Raw genomic sequence first — 22,145 nt, forward strand, 5'->3', positions numbered from 1 at the left:
CAAGCTCCGCCTCCGCCAACCAAGATGGAGTTCGAGGCACTGGCACGACCTCTCTTCTTCCCCATTTCCGCTCCTCCCAACGCTCTCCGCTCCCGCCTTCTCCGCCGGAAGCCAGTTGATCTCGCGAGATTTCGTTACCCTTCTTACTCTGGCGGCGAGCTCCCAGCATCCTTTTTATCCCTCGTGCGGCTTCCTAGCTGTGTTCATCTCTGCAAGTGGCAAGGGAGCGCCTGGTGAGTTACCTTCTTCCTCCCCCTCCGCCATCTCCCTCCTTGCCTCGGGCCGGCCTCTCATCGGCCCCCTGGTGACTTACCCTTAGGAGAAGACAGAAGACCGTGCGTCTGAGGTCTGCCTTTGGCCCGCGGCCTCACCTCAGGTGTCCGGGTGGGGCGGGGTGGCTGCACGCGGCCTCCGCTGGCCCTCGCCCCATTGGGGGACGAGCTACAGCGGCTCCTCCGCGAATGTCGGAGAACCAGGAGCGCCGGCTGGGTAGTGGGCCCGTGGAAAATTCCCATGAAGTGGGAGTCGGTGATATTTTTGCTTCACCCTTGTCAGACCGATATTTCGGTCTTAATCTGTGTGATTAAAGACGCTTGGCAGCATCATGAGAGGTGAGAGGTGAAGGAGACTTTAGAATTCTACCTAGGCTCCCCCATTTATAGAGCAGGAAGCAAACTCCGAGTGGGGAAGCTACACGTTGGTGACCCTCCTGCACCGTTGGGGGGGGGCGGGGCGGGGCGCTGCAGAACGTGATACACTTTTTTTATTTTTTGATGAAGAGGCGATTTGGGAATCCGAGGTTTTGACAACATAAGGGGTGAGCACAGCACGTGGGTCTCATTTTTTTTTTTAAAGGACAGATGATCTGTGGAATCTGTGATCTAGTAAGGACAACCGAGCAGCTTCCGCGCCATTAAGAATCATTCATTCGGTGCTCACCGAGTCAGATGTCGCGGCTCGGATACGTTTCTAGGGGCGATTTGAGGAACCGGGTGACGTCACGTGGTCTGTGGGCTTGAAGGCGGGCCACGGTGGGTGTGTGGAAAGGTAGACGGGCGCCAGCCTGTAAGGAGCCTTAAATTACGACATCATTAAGTCTTGTTTCAGTTCTGACTATGTGACCCTATCTGGGATTTTCTTGGCAAAGATTGTGGAGTGGTCTGCCATTTCCTTATACAGGTGAGGAAATGGAGGCAAACGGTGAAGTGACTTGTCCAGGGTCACACAGGATGTCCTGATTTGAACTCAGCAACGTGAGTCTCCCTGACATCCGACCCGGCACCATTATATACTGTGCCACCTAGCTGTGTCTCCGCTACACACACAGCCTTTTTTATCATCAAAAGGGAGACAATAGAAATGAAGTGGTTTCTAAAAGTAACTAAATTCAAGGGAGTTTAGGGAATTCCTTTAGACTGAGGCAAAATTAGAAGACTAGCTTATAACTGCCTAAGAATCTGCCCTTAAGCAAATTAGCACCCTTCTGCAGCCACTTAAGATAGGAAACTCAAGCATTTCACTGGAGAGGGAGGGGGTAGAGAGAAAAAGAGCAATCTTCCTAGGGAGAAAAAGGTGAGTATTGGGAATTCACATAGGATTTTAGTAGAAGTAATTATTTCATATGTGATATTTCTGAAAAGTACTGAGAAAAAAAAAAAGTACTGTTATAGACAGATACGTTGGCCAGATAGAGTACTAGGCTTGGACTCAGGAAGACCCAAGTTGAAGTGTCCTGCAGGATTTAATGGTTTTATATATAGAGAGAGAGCAAGGCTGTGAGGATCAGGTTAGGACACCAAGTGGTTGGGGTTTCTTCATTGTTTCCTATTTTCTGCCCACTGTGCTGAGTGTTGCAAGAAGGGAGATGTGGACAGTCAGTGCAATTGCAGGAAAAGACTGGGCATTATCCACTGCCCCACTTAACTGCATGGAGTAGATCATAGGAATTGAGAATATTGAAATAATAGGTTCTGGTGTTAAAAGAAAATAGGTCATGTGTTTGAAGTCCCCTACTGCAGTGGTCAATAGTAGTCAATGTCTGCTATGTGCCAGGCAAAGGGATGGAGTGTCAGTTGGACCCTCAAGAGGTAGATGTGGCAGAAAGGTTACAAATCAAGTGTTCCTAGCTGAATTCCCTGTTTACATGGAGGTTTGTAGTCCATGGCTTCTCCTTCCAATCCAGGACTGAAGGTGGTGATAAAGTGGAATAATCATAACTGATGAGATCTTTTGCAACATGAAGAGGTTTTTTTTCCAGTAATGAACTTCCTGGAAGTATTGCAGACAGGTGAGAGAGAAATAAGTTCAGATCTAGAAGCTCCTTAAATAGAAGTTTTCAGTTAATGGCTCCACCCTCCCTCCAAGAGGCAGCTGGTAATTTAGTGATTCATTAGAGAACAGAAGTTGATCAGCTCTTGCAGGATTAAATTACCCCAATAATGAGGTGTCAGAAACTCCAGTAATCTGTACATAAGAATCCCTGCTGGCCATATTAACTTGACCCATGTTAGTTTTATTGTATTCTTACTAAATATTTCCCAATTGCATTTTAATCTGTTTCCCATGTAACCTGACCTATTGTCTGAGGTAGAAGTTGTGGGATTGAGAGGTCTAAGCCAGGTAAAAACTTGAGAAAGAGAGAAAATAACTTTAAAATCTGATAAATAATAGCACCTATATTCTCTATTCTATAGAGTATAGTACTGTGGACAAGTGGTAAAAAAGAGATTGGGAGGTGCCTGGAGTAAACCTGGTAGCAAAAGAAATGTCAACAATGTCATATGCATGCAGCACAACCCAGGAAAAACATGAGTTTAGGCTAAACAAGGGGAAATGTGCATTAATGATATTCCTCTATTCTATGTAAATTTCTCTCAGGTAATTTCATCTTTACCATATAAAAATCCATCTTGCTTTTTCTGTACTTGCTGCTTCCTCTCAAAACTTAGCCCACTTCATGAGAGGCATCAGTCTCAATAAATGCCTATACTTGGATTAGAGGTAGTCTGACTCTGAATTCTTTGAGATGGGTCCACCACAACACATGAAATCCTAACAGTTTTTGGTGTCCCTGGGTTTAAACTGAAACAGTATTGCTTAGAGAGGGTTGAGATATGTACTGGTCATGGTAGATGTATTCTCTGGGTGGGCAGAAGCTCTTCCATGTAAAAGAACAAATGGCCAACCATTGTGCCAGAGAAATTGCTGACTAAATTCATATTGAAGTTCAGGATACTACACATCATAGGCTCTATTTGGGTTACACATATCACAGGCCAAATAGTGACTGATTTGAAGAAGGGTTGGAGATTGACCAAAAAGTGCACACTACTCATGCCACCCTGAAAAACCAGGACCTAAAATCTAAATTTGATGGAAGGTATGTAAATAGGGCAAATCTTTTTTCTTCTAGATATTAAAGATAAACATCTTAATCCAAGAGTAATGGACAAAACTCAGAATTTGAAAGGGAGTTTGAAGAAGAAAACCCCTCTCAGTCATACAACTTGGGCTTCAGCTGGTTCATTGGTAAACGATGAAACGTAAGTCTGTATTTTCATAAAAGCTGTTCCTTAATTAGGTTTACTCTTTTGTGACCCATTTGGGGTTTTCTTAGAAGAGATACTGAAATGGGTTGCCATTTACTTCTCTAGTTTGTTTTACAGATGAGGAAACTGAGGCAAACAGGGTTTAGTTAGTGACTTGCCTCAGGTCACTTAGTGTCTTGAACAAGATGAACCTAGCCGCCCAATAGTTTTCATATATATGTTTAGTATCCTTTTCAAAGCACAACCTATCCCTTTCCATATGAATGAAACATTTTTCTAGTTTTCCATCCACAGTACCATTGAGGTATATGGTATCTGGCTTTATATGACTTCATTTTTTTTGTTTGTTTTAATATATTTATATGTATGTGTGTTGTACATATAGAGAGAGAGAGAGTGTGTGTGTCTTAGGTACAAGAGTTAAAGGTAGTAGAATTGTGAGTAGCCTGGACAGTTAATCATAACTACTTTTTTATGTGTGCATATTTTTACCGTGCAACAATTGTACTACCAAAGATCTCAGTTGACATGTATATTACAGTGAAGACTAAAGACTTTAGTGAATAGAAAGTATAGCACTGTAATTTTTTTTATTTCTGGAATGCTGTGTTGGAAGGTGTTTTCTTAGCTATAATGTAATCAGCAGATTTGGTCAAGTCTTTTTTTCTCTTTATAGTGATGACTCAGATTCTAGCAGCAGTTTATTCAAAACACAGTGTGATCCCACCTCACCCATTCGAAAACCAAGAAATATATCTACCTTGAATATGATACAGTCACCTTCAAATACTCAGTTGCAAGATAACTTAAGTGACTCTTCTTCAGAACTGGAACCATTTAATTTGCGCGTTGTTTTTGCAAATTGGAAGAAAAAGAAGAGAAGAAGAAAATACAAGCCAACGGGAAGACCAAGGGGAAGGCCAAAAGGAAGCTTGAAAAAACAACCGTCTTTAGCTATTCTACCAAAAAGAAAAGACTTGTTCAAAGATAAAGGTTTACAGTTCCCTTTGGTAGAATCAGAGAATGGAAAGAAACCATTACTTTGGAAGAAAATTTTAGGCTATGAGGTGAGGCAGACTTGAAAAGTTCTTAGTCTCATGAGATTATGCAGTGTAACTACGTATTTAACTTGTTGAATGGATAGTAAGTTTGAACTGGTTGTATTTAGAAATGTCAAGTTTTTTCCTTTCAGTTTCCATAAATTTTCAGTAAGGGAGATGGTGTTGGGTTCTAATGTTGAAGGTACTGGGAGTACAAAAACCAGACAGGAAAAAACCTTGTTCTCTTTCACTGGAGAGCATTAAAAGAGTTAAATGGCAGAGGATACATAATTCCAGTAACTGATTAGGTTAAAGCAACATGAAGGATTTGTGAATAGTAAGACCTGGGTTTCAGTTTCCCTCTTTAGTCATTGTGACCCTGTGCAAGTCATTTAACCTCATAATGAGGATTAAGTAACAAGAATGTATATAGAATATAATAATTTTCAGGCTTCTTGAGGATTATCGGTTATAAGACATTCCTGTACATTATCTGTTAAATGTTTCTATCATTTCTTTATATAGCAAGCAGTTGCAAGAGGATTTTTCAACTATGTTAAGGAACAGAAATATGAATCCCATCTCAGAGAAGCTCTGAAGAATCTGGATGTTGGTGAAGATTTAGAAAAAGAAGATTTCAGTATACGAAGATACAAATATTTAGATGATGACGGGGCTATTTCTCCTATAGAAGAACCCAAGTAAGTTGACATGTTAATTTATAGACCTTTATTTTGTATTAATTGATTCCCCCCCACCTTCCTGTAGGCCTTTTATACTAGTCATTTCTGGATCTAGCCCTAATATACTTTTATTGTACATATTCCTTTAGTTCTACTTATTCAAAATGTTAAGCAATTTTAAAACCATCTTTTTTCAACAAAGGAATAGAAATATGTAGCTTAGTTTTCATATACATGTTATTTTTTTAATGTTTCAGTGTGGAAGACCAGTTGGATGGTCCAGATGAATGTGATGTTAAATTAGTGGTAAGTAAATATGATATAGGTATATTCTGTTGTAGGCTTTAGCAAAACGAAAATTCTTTTTCAACACTTGATGTTGGGAGTTTTATTAATTGGGGAATGAGCTCGGAATCCAGTAAGTTTTTTGCATTACTTCTGGATGTAATGAAAATATTTCTAGTAATCATTATGTATTTGAACTTCATGTTTCCTTTTTCCCCAAAAGCTCTATTTGAATTACCTATAACTGATTCTTAAATGTACTTAAAACAGCCTAGTTTTAATTGTTGCTTAATATTTTTTGGTATAGAACAGTTGTTTCATAATAAGTACTGAATTCCCCAAGAAGGTGAAGACAAAGATGAAAAAGAGTGCTAAATAGAAATAAAAATAAAATAAGTGCAAGAAAGATGAAAGATTTGCCCAGGAAAAAGGACTTCCATGGACATAGCGAAAAGAAATGGTAAGAGTTGCATTATTCAATTTTATTATGCTAGGTGAAAAAATAGATTAAAAAACAATGACAGAAATGTGTACATTTCTAGGCATGGGGATAAAAGTTTGTGGTAACCCAGAAGTCATTTGAAGTCCAAGGAAGGAGGCATCAAATTGATTTTTGTCTTAGTGCAAGATAACAGCTGGTAGGGAAATCAAATAGATGGGGGGGAGGGAGCGGGGGAAGACATGAGATAATATAGGTGATGAGAGGCAGCTGGCATAGAGAATTAGAGCTGACCTGAGAGAAAGAACTGGTTTGAAGTCCTGCCATATCCTGGCTGGAACATTGTAGGTATGTTACTTGAACGAGTTAATACCCCACAGGCCTCTCTCGACTACATGTTTTGAACTGTGGCAAGGAATATTTCCTCAACACATGTATCCTATACTAAAGAATTTACAGGTCCTGTGCAGTTCCCATCATTTGGTTTATGATAGCACTATGGGATATTTCATCATAGTTACATATAGTATATGTATATTAAATATTTCATCATGGTTTACTTCATTAATGTTTCTTAGTACAATATTGTATTGGCATGAATTGGAGCCAGTATTTTTTTAAAATGCTCATTTTAAATTTAATTCTCTAGTTGTAAACGGTGTTTGAGTATGTTTGTTGAGTATCACTGCACTTTGTTCAGCTTTGTTTTGAATTGTAGACAAAGACTTAAGACAAGTGCAAAGAACAAACCCTCTTTTGCAACCCACAACCCATGGTTTTGTATGAGTTGTGATACATACAAGAAGGAACAGCAAAATTAAAATTGTTAATGATGCTAAAAGTGAGCATCTTGAAAAAGAAAGAGTTTAACCGTTCCATTTTGAGTACCTTGATTAAGAACAGGAGTGAAATGGAATACAAAGAGCTCTAAAACTAGAGAAACAGTCAAATTGGAAACGAAGAATGAAATTGGGTGGAAAAGTACTGTTCATGACATACCTTGGAAGTTGAAATACTTCTATACCATTTCCATCTCTTTACCCTTTAGGATCTGCATTGAGGAACTTGGTGATTTTTCAGGTATGAAATTTCTGGTCCTTCACATTACAAAATTTTTCAGCTTTTTATTTGGTCTATCAAAAAGATCCTTAACATTTCTGAGTAAGGCTAGGTAAGTTTTAAACCTCCTAATCTTTTTGAAGACTAAACAGTTTTGCTTGTTTGAGGTCTATCCCGATGGTTCCTTTTCTGTAGGTCCCTATCGTTGGAAACGCCTCAGACAGCAAATGTGTAGTTTTGCTTTACCTACTCATCTATTTCCTAGATCTGTGGGGATAAAACTACAAGACAGACTTAATCTAAAGTAATACCTTGTCAAATACTGTGTCTACCTTACTAACATAAATTTTTCTTTCAGATTTTGCTGATTTCTTTGGATGTTGTCTCTAGGTAAGCTTAATTGTTAATCTTAGCTTTAATCTGATTATAGTTCATATGATGAATTCTTTTGTTCAACTGCTGAGTGATAGAAACATGAACTGAAATGAATTCTGACAGAGCTGATTTAAACTGTATGACCAAAAAACGTCCTTCATGAATATTTGGACCCAGGTGTTTTTGCCTCTATTGCTTAACAATTTATATTCGCTCTTTTAGCTGTCTTCTGAACGGAATTCAAAGATGGGCCCTGTGGTCAACAAGAAGTTGGTTTGGACCAGGGTTGGGAATATAAAAAGAAAGATTATTGCTGCCTTAGTCCTAGGTTAAGACAACTCAATACAGCCTATTAAAAACTCAGGTCTGTATTATACTTATTGTCTTGTATTGACGTTTCTTTTTTTTTTTTTTTTCATTCAAGTCTGGGTTTACACTTAATCCCTCTGCATTTTATTATATTAGATTTGGCCTACTGTTCAAGGCTTAATGTTGATTCCTAATATTCAGTGTGTTTTCTATCCCTGACAGTTGTTTAATCTGAAAATATGTTATATGCTAATATTTTATCATGTAATTGATAAAAAAAACTTTAATTAGCCAGCATGGACAAACCATTAGATTCATAAGATGGCTCCTGGAAAATAACTAGGGAAATGGAGATGGAGTTCTTAAAAGTTCCTATCATATAGCACATTTGGGGTGAGGAGGGATGGGGTGGCATAGGATTATATGCAATCTTAAAATATGTAGCTTCAGTATTTGTATGTATCTATGTGTTCACATAAAGACTGCACTGTGTGGTATCTGCACCTAGCAATATTATTGTTGGGCTGTTCAGAAGACAGTGCTATAGAAACTCAGTATCTGGCATCGTTGGTTTCATGCTTATTGTGCATGCTCAACCTGGTATTTCTACTGATACAAGCCACAAGCCATTTTAAAAGGTTATCTCTGACTTATTTTTGTTAATGTTTTGCTACTGAGTTGATCTACAAATAGAGATATTTTCTTTAGGAAAGATGACCTTTCAAGGACCTGGAAACCTGTTTGAATGGGAGATTAACAAGTTGACATAATTTATGGTAGGTAAATGATTATTTTCCTGTGATTAAAAATTTTTCCATATTGGGCTTTTTTTATTCATACATGATATTGTAACATCACTTTGACCATGATCAAAGACAGTATTGTATATATCAACCTTTAATGGAATTAATTATTCCTTAATGAAATGCCATATTCCAAATCATGAGCACATTTGGAAATTTGTGTTCATAGTGAAATAATGTGGCTATAATAAGACAGGTTTTGCTTCCATCACTAAAGATTTATTAGTGGTGACAATGAGACCTGTAACAGCCTGCTTAGTTTAAGATTCCATTTAAGTGCAATTTAACTTTGTAAGTTTTGTTTACAAGTATAACCTCTGTCAAATTGCTTGTCCTCTCAGGAAGGCGGAAAGAAGGGAGGGAGAGAATTTGGAACTTAAAATTTTTTTTAAAAAATCTAATGATAAAAAACTATTTAAAAGAAAATTTATGCCATTTATATCTTTGTCATATTTAAATAAACCCCAACAGATCTGTTGTCTTTGCTGACTTCCTGGCCCTGGTATTTTAGTTTGTTCCTTCTCTGTGACACCTCCACCCACACTCTTCCCCCCAGACCTTTCAAACAAAAGAAAGAGGAGATTGATATTTTGATAAATGTTAACTATCAATAACAGGTTAGTTTTGTGTATTTCTGTGAGCAAAAGCCAGGAATTGTAGGTGTGTATAAAAATTGATCACTGGCTTTTCTGAACTTATATTTTTAGGAACATTAAAGACAGATGCATATCAGGCCAGTTTTCAACATTCTAAGTAAGTATTTTTATAGTAGTAATTTGCTTGATTTTGACATCAGATTCAAAAACATCCATCTGTCACATACCCTGCCCTCCTACCCCCCAACCAGCATTAGGAAATAAAGGAAGCAATAAGCCAGGGCTTTTTGTAAGCCTAGTCTTTTTTGTAGATTGTGCACTATATATAGATTACATGGAATTTAGTGATTTTGACTGAGTTTCCAGTAAAGTTTAGAAACTGAGCAAAATCTTGTTGAACCTGAATATCATCTGAAGATATAGAAGCTTGTCATTTGTTTGTGTTAAATAAGGGACATTAAAGATGTAGTGATGATAGGCAAAATGTTCAACTGCTCTGAAGAGGTGAATGAAAAATGGCCTTTCTGAACATCTAGGTTCTTTGTGGTTAATAACCTTAATCAATCCTAAGAAAACTGAGGAAAGAAGAATATGAACTCAGTAAAATTTGTGACTCACTTAGTAATTGAATAAAACTTAGTACAATTGATACACAGACATAGAGTATTTCATATTTTCTTGCTTGTTGATCACTGATAACATTTTGTCATAGTAAGATAATCGTTTTTTTTAGTTATCACTACAGATGTTTTTACATTATTTGTTACCAACCACAAAGGAGCAGGAGAGAAAAACCTAGCTAAAGGGTGCATAAATACTTCAGGTAAAATTATTATTCAACATGTCTTAATTCCCTAGCCATGGAGTCTGTTTCTATCTGGTCATTACCAAGGCTTTTAGAATGCAGTTTCTGATTGCTGTGGACATGACCACACAAAAAAATTTCCAAACAGGTTTATGTTTGCTATCTTAGTAGCATTTAACCTTTTGGAAACAGTTTTAACACTGAAACCCAGCCTCTACTTGTATTGTTGTATTAAATCAGTAAACTAAGCACCTGCTATGTTGTAGGTACTGTGCTAAGTGCATAGAGATAGACTCATAAGCTCTTTGAGAGAGGGGACTAATAGAGATAGACACATGGAACAATGTTAATGATCTAATTTCATTTTTCTGGTAATTTTAGATCAGTCTGACAAATACACTGAAGCAAGCTGTGCTGTAATTTAAACACGTTAATGTTCCAAGATGGGTAGGTAAGGTTTGATGTTTTTTTTCTCTTAAACTCTTTTACCAGGTCATTTCAAAGAGGGCTTACATGGCTTTGAAACCAGAAGCTCTTAACGCTGTGACCTAAGAGGAAAAGTCTCTATAGGATGCCATGATTAATTAATATATTATCATGGTTTCTTACTAATGAGATACAGGCCTGCTGTTACCTAGTGAGTAATAAACCAAAAAGGAAAGTCAAAGAATACTTATATTATCTTCTTAGAATTTGTTATGTATATTATAAGTACTATACAGAACAGCAGTAATGTGATCATTGAAGTAAGCTATGTCTGGAATGTCCAATTCTTGGCATTAAATTTTGTCTTGTTGTTTTTAAGAGAAAAACAAGGTAACCCGGGGAAGAAAGCAAGAGTCATCACAGGAAGAAAACTGTTAATCTAAAATGCCATGTTCCAGATTGTCTGGAGAAGCAATTTTAAAAATGTATTGGTTTCTTTTTTGTAATGAAATTGATGTAAATTTCAATAAAATAGGTTGTTGACATCCTTTTTGTAACAAAATCACTTTAAATTCATAAAGGGTGGGCCCCATGAAGACTAAAAACATGAGGCTTTTAAAATCCAAGACTTATTTGATTGTGAACTTAATGAATCATGAATTGTACCTGTCTAAATGAGGGTCCTATTTCTGACCAATACCTAGTTTAACATGTCTACATTTGCTCCCTTCTGTATTGGACATCTTAGTATAGATGAGTTGTGTATGTGTTGGGTGGAGAGAGATTCTAAGCATCCAACATGATGAGTACAGAGGGGCTCAGGCACTTGAGTTACTCTGTCTCTATAAACAGTTGACTTATGCTCTGTGGCTATATTGGGTGTGCCTTATTGGGTTTCATGGAAACAGGCTGCTGTTCTGTCACATCTTCAGTTCCCAGCAGTCTTGGATTTTACTTAGGACACATGAGTGACTAGGTCTTATCACAGTTACCAAACCGTTCCTTAGGGAGGAAATACATTTTCCCCCACCTACAAACATTTATTTTTCTCGGTCCTTATCCTTTCCCATAAGCATGTCATTCAATATAAAATTGCATTTGTCGTCTTTCCCCTAAAACTCAACACTCTTCAAAACTTTACTATATCATCCAGTTATTCTCAGTCATTCTAACTTTTCATTCCAAATCCATTGTTGATATATACCTTGTCTAACTCTGTTAGGTCTATATAACCTTTTGCCTGGCTTTTTGTAATAGCCTCCTAGTTAGCTTTCCTACCTTATCCTAACACTTTTTCTCTACTCAATGCCAATTTTCCTAAATTCTGTTTCACTCCCTTGCTCAGTGTCTTCCCATTCAAGGATCAAATGCAATGTGTGTATTTATATATGAAATACACAATATTCAATGCATATATAAAGTTTGGCCAAACTGGTCAGGTTTGTATTCTACTGCTTATCACTGTATGAAGTTTACTCTTACCAAATCCACCTTTTGGAATCTCTTCAACTAGCTCAAGTGCCATTTTCAACTATTTACTGAATAATAACTTCTTCCCATCTTCCTCATTGTATCATGCTGTTTTACTCAAGGGCATAAAACCTTCCTTACATAGATTTGGCCACACTTTATCTTATACCATTAATGTAAATATTTCCCAAGATCATGATCTTTAGAGATCAACCATAAATCTTTGGAGACTTCATTCAGAAACCTTAATTACTCCACAGGAGTTGTCCAAACTTTTATTTACAATAAAACTCAGCAAGTCCTTCATTTTTGATTGGACTTTATCCCTGCCTGTTAGTGTTGAACTCAACATGCAAAACCCACTACCAAGAAAGAAGTCATTCAAATTTAGAGCTTTAGAATTCATCTTTGCCCTTCCAAATCTTCCCATCTATTCGGCTGTCAAATCCTTTACATTCCGCCTCCAAAATCTTTTCCATTCCCTCCTTTACAACTGGTTCAACATTTTATCTCTTCATACACAATTGTCATAGCCCCCCTAACTATTTAGATAAAGGGGAAGCAAGAATTTATCAGAGAAAGTTTTAAAGACCTAATGCTTTCCAAGACTAAATGCAAAAAGTGCATTTGTGATAGAAAGTATGTCTATTTTTAAAAGTAATATTTATAAATCAGATTAATTTGAAATACACCATGAATTAAAACAAGGACTATTGCACTTATTGGGGCGATGGAAATCACCCCAAAAAGAACAGATGAGAAGCAGTTGCATAGGACCAACTGATTACAGAAGGCATTATTCATGCTAGAGGTAATACATTTGTGATGCCACTAAGAAATTGATTCACAAAGGTATCCAAAACAAGGGAAGACACCAAAGGCTTGGTAAAAATCTTAGGTCTAATGGAAAAAGGATCAAGATTAACAACTATTGATCTACATGCTTACTTTCCCAATGATATAAAATCAGTAAATGATATATCAATCTCTTGATGGTATTAATAGGAAATGAGCAAACATGGAAACAATGTAAAACAATTTCTTCAAATGACTTAAAGTACAGTTTGTTCATTATAAATAAGCATTTGAGTGACTCAATTCCCATACCTTTTGATCCTGAGATTCTACTGCTAAGTATATATGCCCAAAGGAAGATAATAATTTTTAAAAAAAGATGTACAACAGCACTTTTTAGTAGCACAGAACTGAAAACAAGGTAGACAGATGCCCAGACTAGAGAATGGCTGTGGTATGTGAAAGGAACAAAGATGATAGCTCTGAGAGAAATGCTGAATATTACGAATACAGAGAAGCATGGAAAGAAAAGACTTAAACGTGAACTAATGCAAACAGCCAGGAAAACAATATACACGATGCCAATGGCAGAGTAAATGTTTGGTCCAAAAGTGATATAAGGTTACTCTCATTTCATTAGAGTTAGGAGCGTGCTATGGGACACTGCCTATGTCAGATGTGCTTATTAGTTTGCTGAACTTTTAAAACAATTGTCATAAGGAGTGGCTCTTTGAAAACCTGAGAGGAAGGGTGGCTTTGGGAAATTAAAGAGGTGTAAAAACAGACCAATAAATATTCTTATGTAAATGAAAAGGATCTTAGAGGTTTCATGGTCTATAAGCTGATGTTAACTGTATGACAAAGGAGCCAGAGAGGTCAACGCAAAAGCTGTGGTATTCAGAACAAAGGAAATTATATAAATAGATTTTACCTTTCTCAGACCACATCTGGAGTATTGTGTTGCTCTGGTTTACCACATTTTGAGGATGCTGACAAGATGAAGAAGGGCAACCAAGAAGACAAGGGAAATTGAAACCATGTCATACAAGATATAATTGAAAAAAACTGGGGATGGCAAATTGAAGGTAATGAAGGTAAAAGTGGTTACAACACAATCATGTTATCAAATATCTGAAGGAGCATTATATAGAAGAGAATTTAGACTTGACTTGCTATAGGTAGCAGGAAAAATACCAATGTGTAGAAGCTAAAAGGGGTAGGGAGGGCTTAGCATATATTTCTGTTTGATATAACGAAAAGTTTTTAATGATTAGAGCTGTCTAAAAATGGCAGTTCTTTTTCACCGAGGGTTTACGCAGAAGTCAGATGAGTATTTTTGGGGGATGCTGGAGAAGTAATTCATCATGTTTCAGATAAAGGTTGGTTTAGATGACTCCTAAAGTACTTTCCAACCTTGAGATTCTAGGCTTGATATCTGAGAAGAATTGATGAGGAAATGAAAAATATTTCCTTATATCCTAGAGGAACAAGCTAGGAAACCTACAACTCTCTTCTTTCTTTTAGCAAATAATGAAATGTCCTTAGCAAATAGAAAAACCACATGCCATCAAATACATTTTCTTTAACAGATTTACTGTACATCAGAAAACAGATTTAGATGCTTGCTAGAAAAGCAGTATGTCACAACAGATCAAAAGTCCACCTTGGAAGTCAAGATAACTTGAGTTTAAGTCCTCTCTAACTCCTAATGGCTGTGAACCTGTTCTAGTTACTTTATCTGTAAGCCCCAGGTGACCCTCTAAGATGAGAAATTAGAGAACAGGTGCCAATCTACACTGATAGAAGGAGTTCAAAGAGGAGTTTTCTAGTGCATCAAATCACAAGTATAGTCTAAAAAGTGGTTACCAAAGACTATTAAGACTACAAAAACATGTTTGTCACATAGAAAGTCTTGTTACTGGATTACTTATTCACAGAAGTATTCTTACTAAGGAGGCTCTATAGATAGTATGATTGTAGTAATGATGACAGGACCTGAGGATAAAAGTTTAAACAACATACTCTGTGAAGCCTTTTTGCTCTTTCCTTATTTTATCAGCATCTTCTTGTCCTGCTTGCTCTTCCTTTTGTTTTTTCACTTCATTTAAATGATTATATAACCTGGACAAAAGATGAGATATAGACAGCATCATATATTCAAACTCAAAGGTGCCATGAAAAGAATGGAATAAAGCATTGGCTCTGTAGTCAGAGGACCTGGGTAAAAATCTTGCCTCAGATTCTTTTACCTGTGTCACTTAATTTCCCTGGGCCTCAGTTACCCCATCTGTAAAATGAGGGGATTTGACTAAATGGCTTGCAAGGTCCTTTCTACTTTTAGATCTATAATTATGAAACTACATATTTAATAACCAGAACAATTATGCTGATGTAAACTCCAAAGAAATTTGACTTGACCCTATACCTTCTAAATTTAAGTTATATGGTTGACTTAATTACTAATTCTATCTAAGAATTGAACAACCTAATAATATAGGACTTTTTTAGGTATTTGACAAATGCCTGGATCTTCCTGATATAGTCTTCATATTATATAACATTCTATTCAGAATCTTTGGAAGGCCTTCATTGGGTATCATTAGACTGCATACTAACTACAGGGAAAGCTTGTCTGTAATCCCTAAATTTTATAAGGGATGTTCACTTCATGTCTATCCAGTAAATTCTACCTGAGGACTTACCCTGGGTTCTGTTAGCAGAAAAGGTGGAAAATTCCTGTGGAGAGTACTTTTGAGAGAAAAACCTGTTTTACTGGCAAGTAACTACAGAAAATTCAGCAATGGAAGGGTCATCCCTTCAGTTTTTAGATAATTTTGTAGCTGGATAAACAGAATACCAGATGATAAGTTGAATTAGAAAACTGGTCATACCCATGTCTGTGGTCAAATTAAGATTCTCTTTGAGAGCCTGAGCAATGATGTTTTATCAAGTGTGTAAAGGAGGGTCATATGATCATTTCACACAACCAATGGGCCATGAACAGAGAAAGGAACCGAAACAGAAGAACAAAGAGAGCAAAGGAAGAGTTCAACCTCCTTATGTCAGAAAGCAATAGGATTCACATAAGAGAGCTATTGGGGTTCTTTGGCCTCTTCAAATGGCACTATAAAAAGTCCATAAAGTACAGGCTCCAGAGTTCTAAATAAAATATACAGGCACATGACCATGCACAATTTTAAACCTCAGCCTCTCAACTTCAAGCCTGTCCCTCTAAACCCTACTCCTAGGCTCTAGTGAGACAATGTACATGCAGAAGCAACCTGAAACTCACAAACGTTCTAAAAATTCTATAAACACGTTCTCTTAATCTGCCTTGGCAAAAAAAAAAAAAAAAACACCACTAGGGAGAGCTCTTCTGGAAATGAGCATCAATGACCTACCGAAGAACTGGAAAGGTTTTCCTACCGAATGAGATTGATAACCAGGAATCAATCTGCTGAAAACCTAAGAAAGAGAAAAGGCTGGGCTCCTGGAAAGTCTTACTTAGGGAGATAGAACATAGCACATTAGGGCTGCTGACAAGAGTGACTGTTGCCATAGGTTGACTGGATTTGGGTTTCTCTCTTTTATTCCTGCCAAGAATAGAGCTTGTCTAATAAGCTGAAAAAGAAGGAATCCAGAGACTTTCTCTACCTTCCACATTTTGCTATTTTCTATCATAGTAAGCGCTTTAGAAGATAGAATAGCTTAAAGTATATAGCTCTCTGGGTGCTTGGGGAGAGGACAGGGCATATACATTACCTAGCAGTGAATGTGACTTGGCATATGTGGATGGGGACTCATGTAACATAATACATGACAATTCATATCCTTTCATTTTGGAGAAAGGCTTTTGTCTGACTTGGTTACTTAGGTAACCAAAAACGTTTTGTCAACAAAACAAATGAGTGAAGAAGTAGGGTGAAAGGCCATAATATTTCAGTGTTGGTGCAAATACAGAGTCAATTCAGAGTCCTATATTCAGAAATCCAAATCCAGACTTAATTCTTCTTTAGGATATATAAAGATAAACACCATTCACACAAATAACTCTACTCATTAATAGCTATCTCGTTAAGGGACTTCAGAGGTCCATATTAAGTAGTCTTACAAATATATTCAAAGAATTTCCAATTAATATGATATTTGGATGGGTCTTTTAAATAAGCCTTTCTTTGGAAACTACCACTTCCTTTGGTAAGAAGACACATGTTTATGAGTTTTTGCCCGAAAAACATATGATTTTTTAGTAGTTATTTTTTGTGGGAAAAGGCCTTGTTAGAAATTATTGGCTATAAGTTTTAATTGGCAAAAAAATTTACAATTTATATGTAATTTCGACTATAAAACTTCATATGAAATAAAATTAGAAGAAATTCCAGCTCATTACTGTGGAATGAATTTTAGGAATTAAGCTGTAATTTAACTATTCTTTTCTTCTATACTGTAAAGGAAACCTTAAAGCCAGGTGATGCATAAATTATTGTCCAATCTTTGTGTGCTCAGAGACACACATTTTAACTTCATTTCATTTTCTTCAAGTCACTGTTGGCTCAACTCACAGCATAAAACACTGAAAGTAAGAAAAAGCACAAAAAAAAGACAGATGATACAAAACTGAGAAAAACAGCTAAGTACTAGAAGAGAGTAAAGATCCCAAAAGAGGAAGAGGCTAGACCGATGGAATGAATATAGTACACATGAAATTTAATAGGAATATATTATTACAAGGCTCTATACTTGACTTCAACTGCACACATACAGGACTGGGGAGGTATGGTGAGAAAACAATTTTTTAAGTTCTAGGAGCTAGTAGATAAAAATTATGAGTAAATAGTATGACCTGGCAGACAAAAGAACTAATGTAATCTTAGGCTGCCTTAAGAAAAAAAGAGTTCAGGACTAAAGATGCTAATCCTGTTATATTCTGTTCTGATCAGCACATATCTGGTATATTACACCCAGTGGTGGATGCCACATTTTAGGAAGGATACTGATAAGCTACAGTGCATCCCAGGATGGTGAGGGGAATAATGACCAGGCTTTGCAAAGAATGGTTGAACAGAAATGTTTAATATTGAGAAGGTTTAGGGGCAATGAGAAAAATGGGAGGAGACACATTAGTTATCTCATAAGTGTTTGAAGAGTTTTTCCATAGAGGAGGATTACACTTGATCTACTTAGCTTCAGAGTGTAGAACTGGGAGCAATAGGCAGAAATTATAAAGAGACAAAATTAAACTTTTCTTAAGAAAAATTTACTAACAATTAGAGCTATAAGCTGAATGGGCTGTTTCAGGAATTAGTGTCTTTTCCTTTTACTAAAAATCTTCCAGCAAAAATTACTTTTCAGCTATGATTTGGAGGGTATTCCTTTTCAGGTATGGGTATGGATGGTGTGGGGAAAGTGGACAGAATTACCCTACTTGGACTACAACCCTCTCAGAGACTGACTTCAGTAAATTTCCTGAAGTTTCCACTGAGCCTCTTCACTGCTCTTCCCTTAATATCCATTGTTGAATCCCCCATTATTACACCCTGAACTCTCCCAGCGTGCTTATGACACGTAGGGTCACCCCTCCTTAGAAACAGCCTTGCTTCAAGATATGCTAGTAAGTCTTGTTTGGTGTTAGCCACTTTGCTGTAAATGTCCCCTGATAAACTGCAACAGCTGCAACAACTAGTGTCCTTCACTGTCTCCCTTTCTCCTATTACTGGTACAAAAAGACTTTGCGGCTAAAAGTAGAGGCTTCCAAAGTCCTGGAACAGTTCTCCTTCCTGCCTGGCCCAATGGGCAGATATCTTTCATCTCCTGAGCTACCGTGTTTCCCCGATAATAAGACCTATCCCGAAAATAAGCCCTCCCCTTACTGTGTAAGATTCCTCTAAAATAAGCCCTCCCCCGAAAATAAGCCCTATTGAGATTGCTATTGTAGTGAAGGTGATCCCCTGCGCTACACGCTACATTACGGTACCCTCTGTATGCACCGTCCCCCCCCCCCCCCCGTGAAACGCACGCCGCGCTCCGAGCTGTATCCAATCAGAGCTGCAGCAGTGAGTGCGTCATCCTGTTCTTCCCCAGTGATTTGCTTATTGAATAAAGGTACATTTTTTTGTTCACATTTACCTGTTTATTAAAATTGCTGTCAATATTTATTAAAATAAGCCCTCCCCTGAAAATAAGCCCTCTGGTGTTTTTCTGTCCAAAAAAAATTTAATAAGACAGTGTCTTATTATCGGGGAAACATGGTAGCTGTACCATACCCAGACAATAACTCTCTTATCTATCTTCTGTAACTAATAATATACGTTTTTCTTCAACAAGTGTAACTGTTCTTTTTTTTGTATAACTACTGCTGTTTTATGAATAGTCATCCTTCTTTTCTTTGTTTCATGCGATGATACACTGAATATTGTTTACCTATGAATACTGCTCTAAAATATGTATATGAGGAACCTCATATGCCAGGCTCAGGGTGGTTGCTCACTCCCTTGTTCTCTTCTTCACCATATAAAGGCTCCTTGCTTCACTCTTTATCAATTCTTTACTGAACTAATCTCACCCCAATCTCAAGAACCAGACTGGTGAGTACCAACCCTCTTGGGTGTTCCTAAAATCCCACTACGGTGAACTCCAAGGTACTGCCTCACTCAGAGTCTTGAAATTTTCTTAAAGAAAAATCCAAGTAAACAAAACTGTCAATTTTACAATATTTAATAGGGTTCTCAGAGTAACCCAAATTATCTTGCAGTAGTTAATTTTATTAAATAGAATTCTACACATTACCCTCCATGAAAATATGCTATAGAAATCATCATATGTAAAAGAGAAATAAGATTGGTGGGGTGGGGAGAAGAAATGGATATTCAATAAAATAGAGACTTAAAGAAAAAACCAAAGCTGAATAGAAAATATGACTTTCAAATACAAGACTCAAGAGAAGCATAAAAAGGTAAATAGGAAAGAGAAATCATAAGGGATTAAATAAGGTTAAATTTTTTATATTCCTACAAAGGAAAATAATACTTGCAACTCCTAAAAACTTTCTTATTACTAGGGCAGCTAGAAGTTTACATAGAAAGAGAACATGGGTGTGAGTTGAATATGATGGGATAATTATCTAAAAAAAATAAAATTAAAGGGTAAAAAAGAGGAATGCACTGGAAGAAGAGGAAAGGGAAAGGTAGAATGGGATAAACTATCTGACATAAAAGGTGCAAAAGATCTTTTATAGTGGAGTGGAAGATGGGGAAAACGGGAGGAGTGTGTGAACTTTACTCTCACTAGAACTTGCTCAAAGAGGGTAGTAACATACACACTCAGTTGGGTATAGAAATCTATCTTAACATACAGGAAAGTAGGAGGAGAAGTGAATAAAGAAAAGGAAGAGGGCTGATAGAAGGTAGGATAGAGTTTGGGAGGTAAAAGTCAGAAGCAATACACTTGAGAATGGACAGGGTGAAAGGAGAGAGAAAGAGTAGGATAAATAAGGAAGAGAAGGATGGAGGGAAATGCATAATAATCATAACTGAAAAATTTTTTACAGCAAATTGATAACTCATTTCTCAAACAGATAACTGAATCAAATTTATATAAATAAGAATTATTCCTCAACTGATAAATCATCAAAGGACATGAACAGGGAGTTTTCAGATGAAGTAATCAAAGGTATCTATATTCATTTGAAAAAAAATGCTCTGAATTGCTACTTATTAGAGAAATGCAAATTAAGACAACTCTGATGTACCATCCCACATCTATCAGATTGACTAATATAACAAAAAAGGAAAATGACAAGTGTTGTAGGGGATATGGGAAAACTGACACACTAATGCACTGTTGGCAAAGTTGTATACTGATTCAATCATTATGTAGAGAAACTTGGAACTATGTCCAAAGGGCTATAAAACCATACATACCCTTTGACCAAGCAATTCCACTAGTAGGACTGTATCCAAAAGAGAGAAAAAACAAAAAGGAAAAAGGACCTATATGTACAAAAATATTTACAGCAGCTCTTTTACTTGTGGCAAAAATTTGGAAATTGATGGGATGTTCCATCATTTGGGGACTGAACAAGTTGTTGTATATGATTGTGCACTATAATAAATGATGAGGGCAAGATGCTCTCAGAAAAATCTGGAAAGATTTACATGAACAGAGGCACAGTGAAATGAACAGAACCAGAACATTGTATACAGTAACAGCAATACTGTATGATGATCAACTGTGAATGACTTAGCTGTTCTCAGCAATGCAATAATCCAAGACAATTTTGAAGGACTCATGATGAAAAATGCTATCCATCCCCAGAGAAAGAACTGAGGGAGCCCAAATGCAAATTGAAGCACATTTTTCCATTACCTTCTTTATTTTTCTTGTGTTTTTTTTTGTCTATTTTCTTTCATGACATAACTAACATTGAAACATATTTTGTATGACTATACATGTATAACATATCACAATGCTCGCCTTCTCAATGAGGGTGGAAGGGAAGGAGAGAATTTGGAACTCAAAAATTTTGTTAAAAACTGTTAAAAAAAATAGCTTTTATGTGTAATTGGGGAAAAAATAAAATAGTAAGTTTAAAATTTTTTTAAAAAGGACTACCGGGGGGAAAAGGAAATAAGATAAGGGTGTGATAAAAAGATAACAAATTTGTAAAGCTGCTCCTATCATCACAGAAAATATTCAACTCCATAAGACTACAGGTCCATCTGTTTCTTGGATACTGAGGACTGCATATCTTAAAACCTGGGCAGCATGATCTAGTGGAGAAAACTTGACTTAAGAGTCAAGATAACACATTTGCTTTACAACATTGGCCAACTCACTTAATATACCTAAATCTCCATTTACTCATCTTCAGAATATACACCTATAGGACTTACTTCACAGAGCTGATGTGAGGCTCAAATGATATCATGCATGTAAAACTTAAAGTGCTACATAAATATCTGACATACCTTTAAGTGCTACATTGATTTCTATTATAATTATTAAAGTACTAATAAGAAACATGCCTTTCAATGAGAGTTATAATTGCTCTATATTATAAAACATTACATGATATTTTAGATATCTTTGCCACAACACATTTTCATCATATTCAGAAATAGTATGACTTAACATGGCTATTCTAGTGGCCATATAACCTTTGACTGTCATAATAAGAGCCTTTGGAGTGCTTGAGTATTACCTGCAAGCTGGGAGGAAGATTCAGCAACAGCTAACTCTGGTGTTGTCCAAACTAAGTAACAGTTGTTACATTCTAGACAAAATACTTCGTGCATCTAGTGCAAATATGAACACAAAAAATAAATAATGTTACGTACTACCACGGGAAAAGGGAGGACAGATGTTGCTATTACTATGAGCACTCAAAATGCACATTCACATGTTTCACGTTCACAAGCAAACAAGTACAAAACTAAATATTGGTAATAAGCCTGGTTTTCCACAGAACCATTTATACCACTAAAAAGTGATAAAACTAATTATTATCATTCCTG

The 22,145-nt window shown here is 36.6% G+C and overlaps 2 protein-coding genes and 8 non-coding genes across 21 annotated transcripts in view; 9 read left to right on the forward strand and 1 right to left on the reverse strand.

The window, feature by feature from the left end:
* The first annotated feature begins 1 nt into the window (after nucleotide 1).
* Nucleotides 2–10,913, forward strand: TAF1D (TATA-box binding protein associated factor, RNA polymerase I subunit D). 6 transcript variants are annotated; one of them, XM_069080233.1, is made up of 15 exons: nucleotides 126–233; nucleotides 856–1,031; nucleotides 3,413–3,542; nucleotides 4,225–4,615; nucleotides 5,114–5,289; nucleotides 5,529–5,578; nucleotides 5,862–6,016; nucleotides 7,044–7,075; nucleotides 7,413–7,444; nucleotides 7,652–7,793; nucleotides 8,447–8,514; nucleotides 9,249–9,294; nucleotides 9,871–9,960; nucleotides 10,324–10,393; nucleotides 10,748–10,913. In XM_069080233.1, exons 3-7 carry the CDS (start codon nucleotides 3,445–3,447, stop codon nucleotides 5,933–5,935), a joined length of 789 nt encoding a protein of 262 aa, XP_068936334.1. In that variant the 5' UTR covers nucleotides 126–233; nucleotides 856–1,031; nucleotides 3,413–3,444; the 3' UTR covers nucleotides 5,936–6,016; nucleotides 7,044–7,075; nucleotides 7,413–7,444; nucleotides 7,652–7,793; nucleotides 8,447–8,514; nucleotides 9,249–9,294; nucleotides 9,871–9,960; nucleotides 10,324–10,393; nucleotides 10,748–10,913. The 6 variants fall into 6 exon arrangements, with proteins under 6 accessions (XP_068936329.1, XP_068936331.1, XP_068936330.1 ...); XM_069080232.1 differs by lacking the exon at nucleotides 856–1,031 and having other exon boundaries at nucleotides 113–233; XM_069080231.1 differs by lacking the exons at nucleotides 126–233; nucleotides 856–1,031 and adding an exon at nucleotides 310–611 and having other exon boundaries at nucleotides 5,529–5,577; nucleotides 5,864–6,016.
* On the forward strand, nucleotides 6,682–6,808 carry LOC138155620 (small nucleolar RNA SNORA40). Its single transcript, XR_011166906.1, has one exon. It is a non-coding gene; the product is annotated as a small nucleolar RNA SNORA40 (small nucleolar RNA).
* On the forward strand, nucleotides 7,216–7,348 carry LOC138155615 (small nucleolar RNA SNORA18). Its single transcript, XR_011166901.1, has one exon. It is a non-coding gene; the product is annotated as a small nucleolar RNA SNORA18 (small nucleolar RNA).
* On the forward strand, nucleotides 7,484–7,554 carry LOC138155622 (small nucleolar RNA SNORD5). Its single transcript, XR_011166908.1, has one exon. It is a non-coding gene; the product is annotated as a small nucleolar RNA SNORD5 (small nucleolar RNA).
* On the forward strand, nucleotides 8,222–8,358 carry LOC138155611 (small nucleolar RNA SNORA8). The gene has a single exon (XR_011166897.1). It is a non-coding gene; the product is annotated as a small nucleolar RNA SNORA8 (small nucleolar RNA).
* LOC138155613 (small nucleolar RNA SNORA1) lies at nucleotides 8,665–8,793 on the forward strand. The gene has a single exon (XR_011166899.1). It is a non-coding gene; the product is annotated as a small nucleolar RNA SNORA1 (small nucleolar RNA).
* LOC138155610 (small nucleolar RNA Z40) lies at nucleotides 9,599–9,671 on the forward strand. Its single transcript, XR_011166896.1, has one exon. It is a non-coding gene; the product is annotated as a small nucleolar RNA Z40 (small nucleolar RNA).
* On the forward strand, nucleotides 10,016–10,136 carry LOC138155614 (small nucleolar RNA SNORA32). The gene has a single exon (XR_011166900.1). It is a non-coding gene; the product is annotated as a small nucleolar RNA SNORA32 (small nucleolar RNA).
* Nucleotides 10,433–10,566, forward strand: LOC138155612 (small nucleolar RNA SNORA25). Its single transcript, XR_011166898.1, has one exon. It is a non-coding gene; the product is annotated as a small nucleolar RNA SNORA25 (small nucleolar RNA).
* A 9,914-nt stretch (nucleotides 10,914–20,827) lies between the features above and the next one.
* The window catches only part of CEP295 (centrosomal protein 295), a 97,654-nt gene continuing 96,336 nt past the window's right edge, over nucleotides 20,828–22,145 (reverse strand). For 3 of the 7 annotated variants that reach the window (XM_069080212.1, XM_069080206.1, XM_069080213.1), the window contains one exon: nucleotides 21,782–21,926. In XM_069080212.1, coding sequence (XP_068936313.1) covers nucleotides 21,798–21,926 — 129 coding nt within the window. In that variant the 3' untranslated portion in view covers nucleotides 21,782–21,797. Of the gene's footprint in view, nucleotides 21,927–22,145 lie in introns of all 7 variants that reach the window. The other 4 variants (XM_069080209.1, XM_069080208.1, XM_069080207.1 and 1 more) reach the window with 2 other exon arrangements.

Source organism: Petaurus breviceps, unplaced genomic scaffold (genome assembly GCF_028583685.1).
Source record: "Petaurus breviceps papuanus isolate PSGF00001 unplaced genomic scaffold, PetGlider_PUasm1.0 91133, whole genome shotgun sequence".
Lineage (NCBI taxonomy): Eukaryota > Metazoa > Chordata > Mammalia > Diprotodontia > Petauridae > Petaurus > Petaurus breviceps.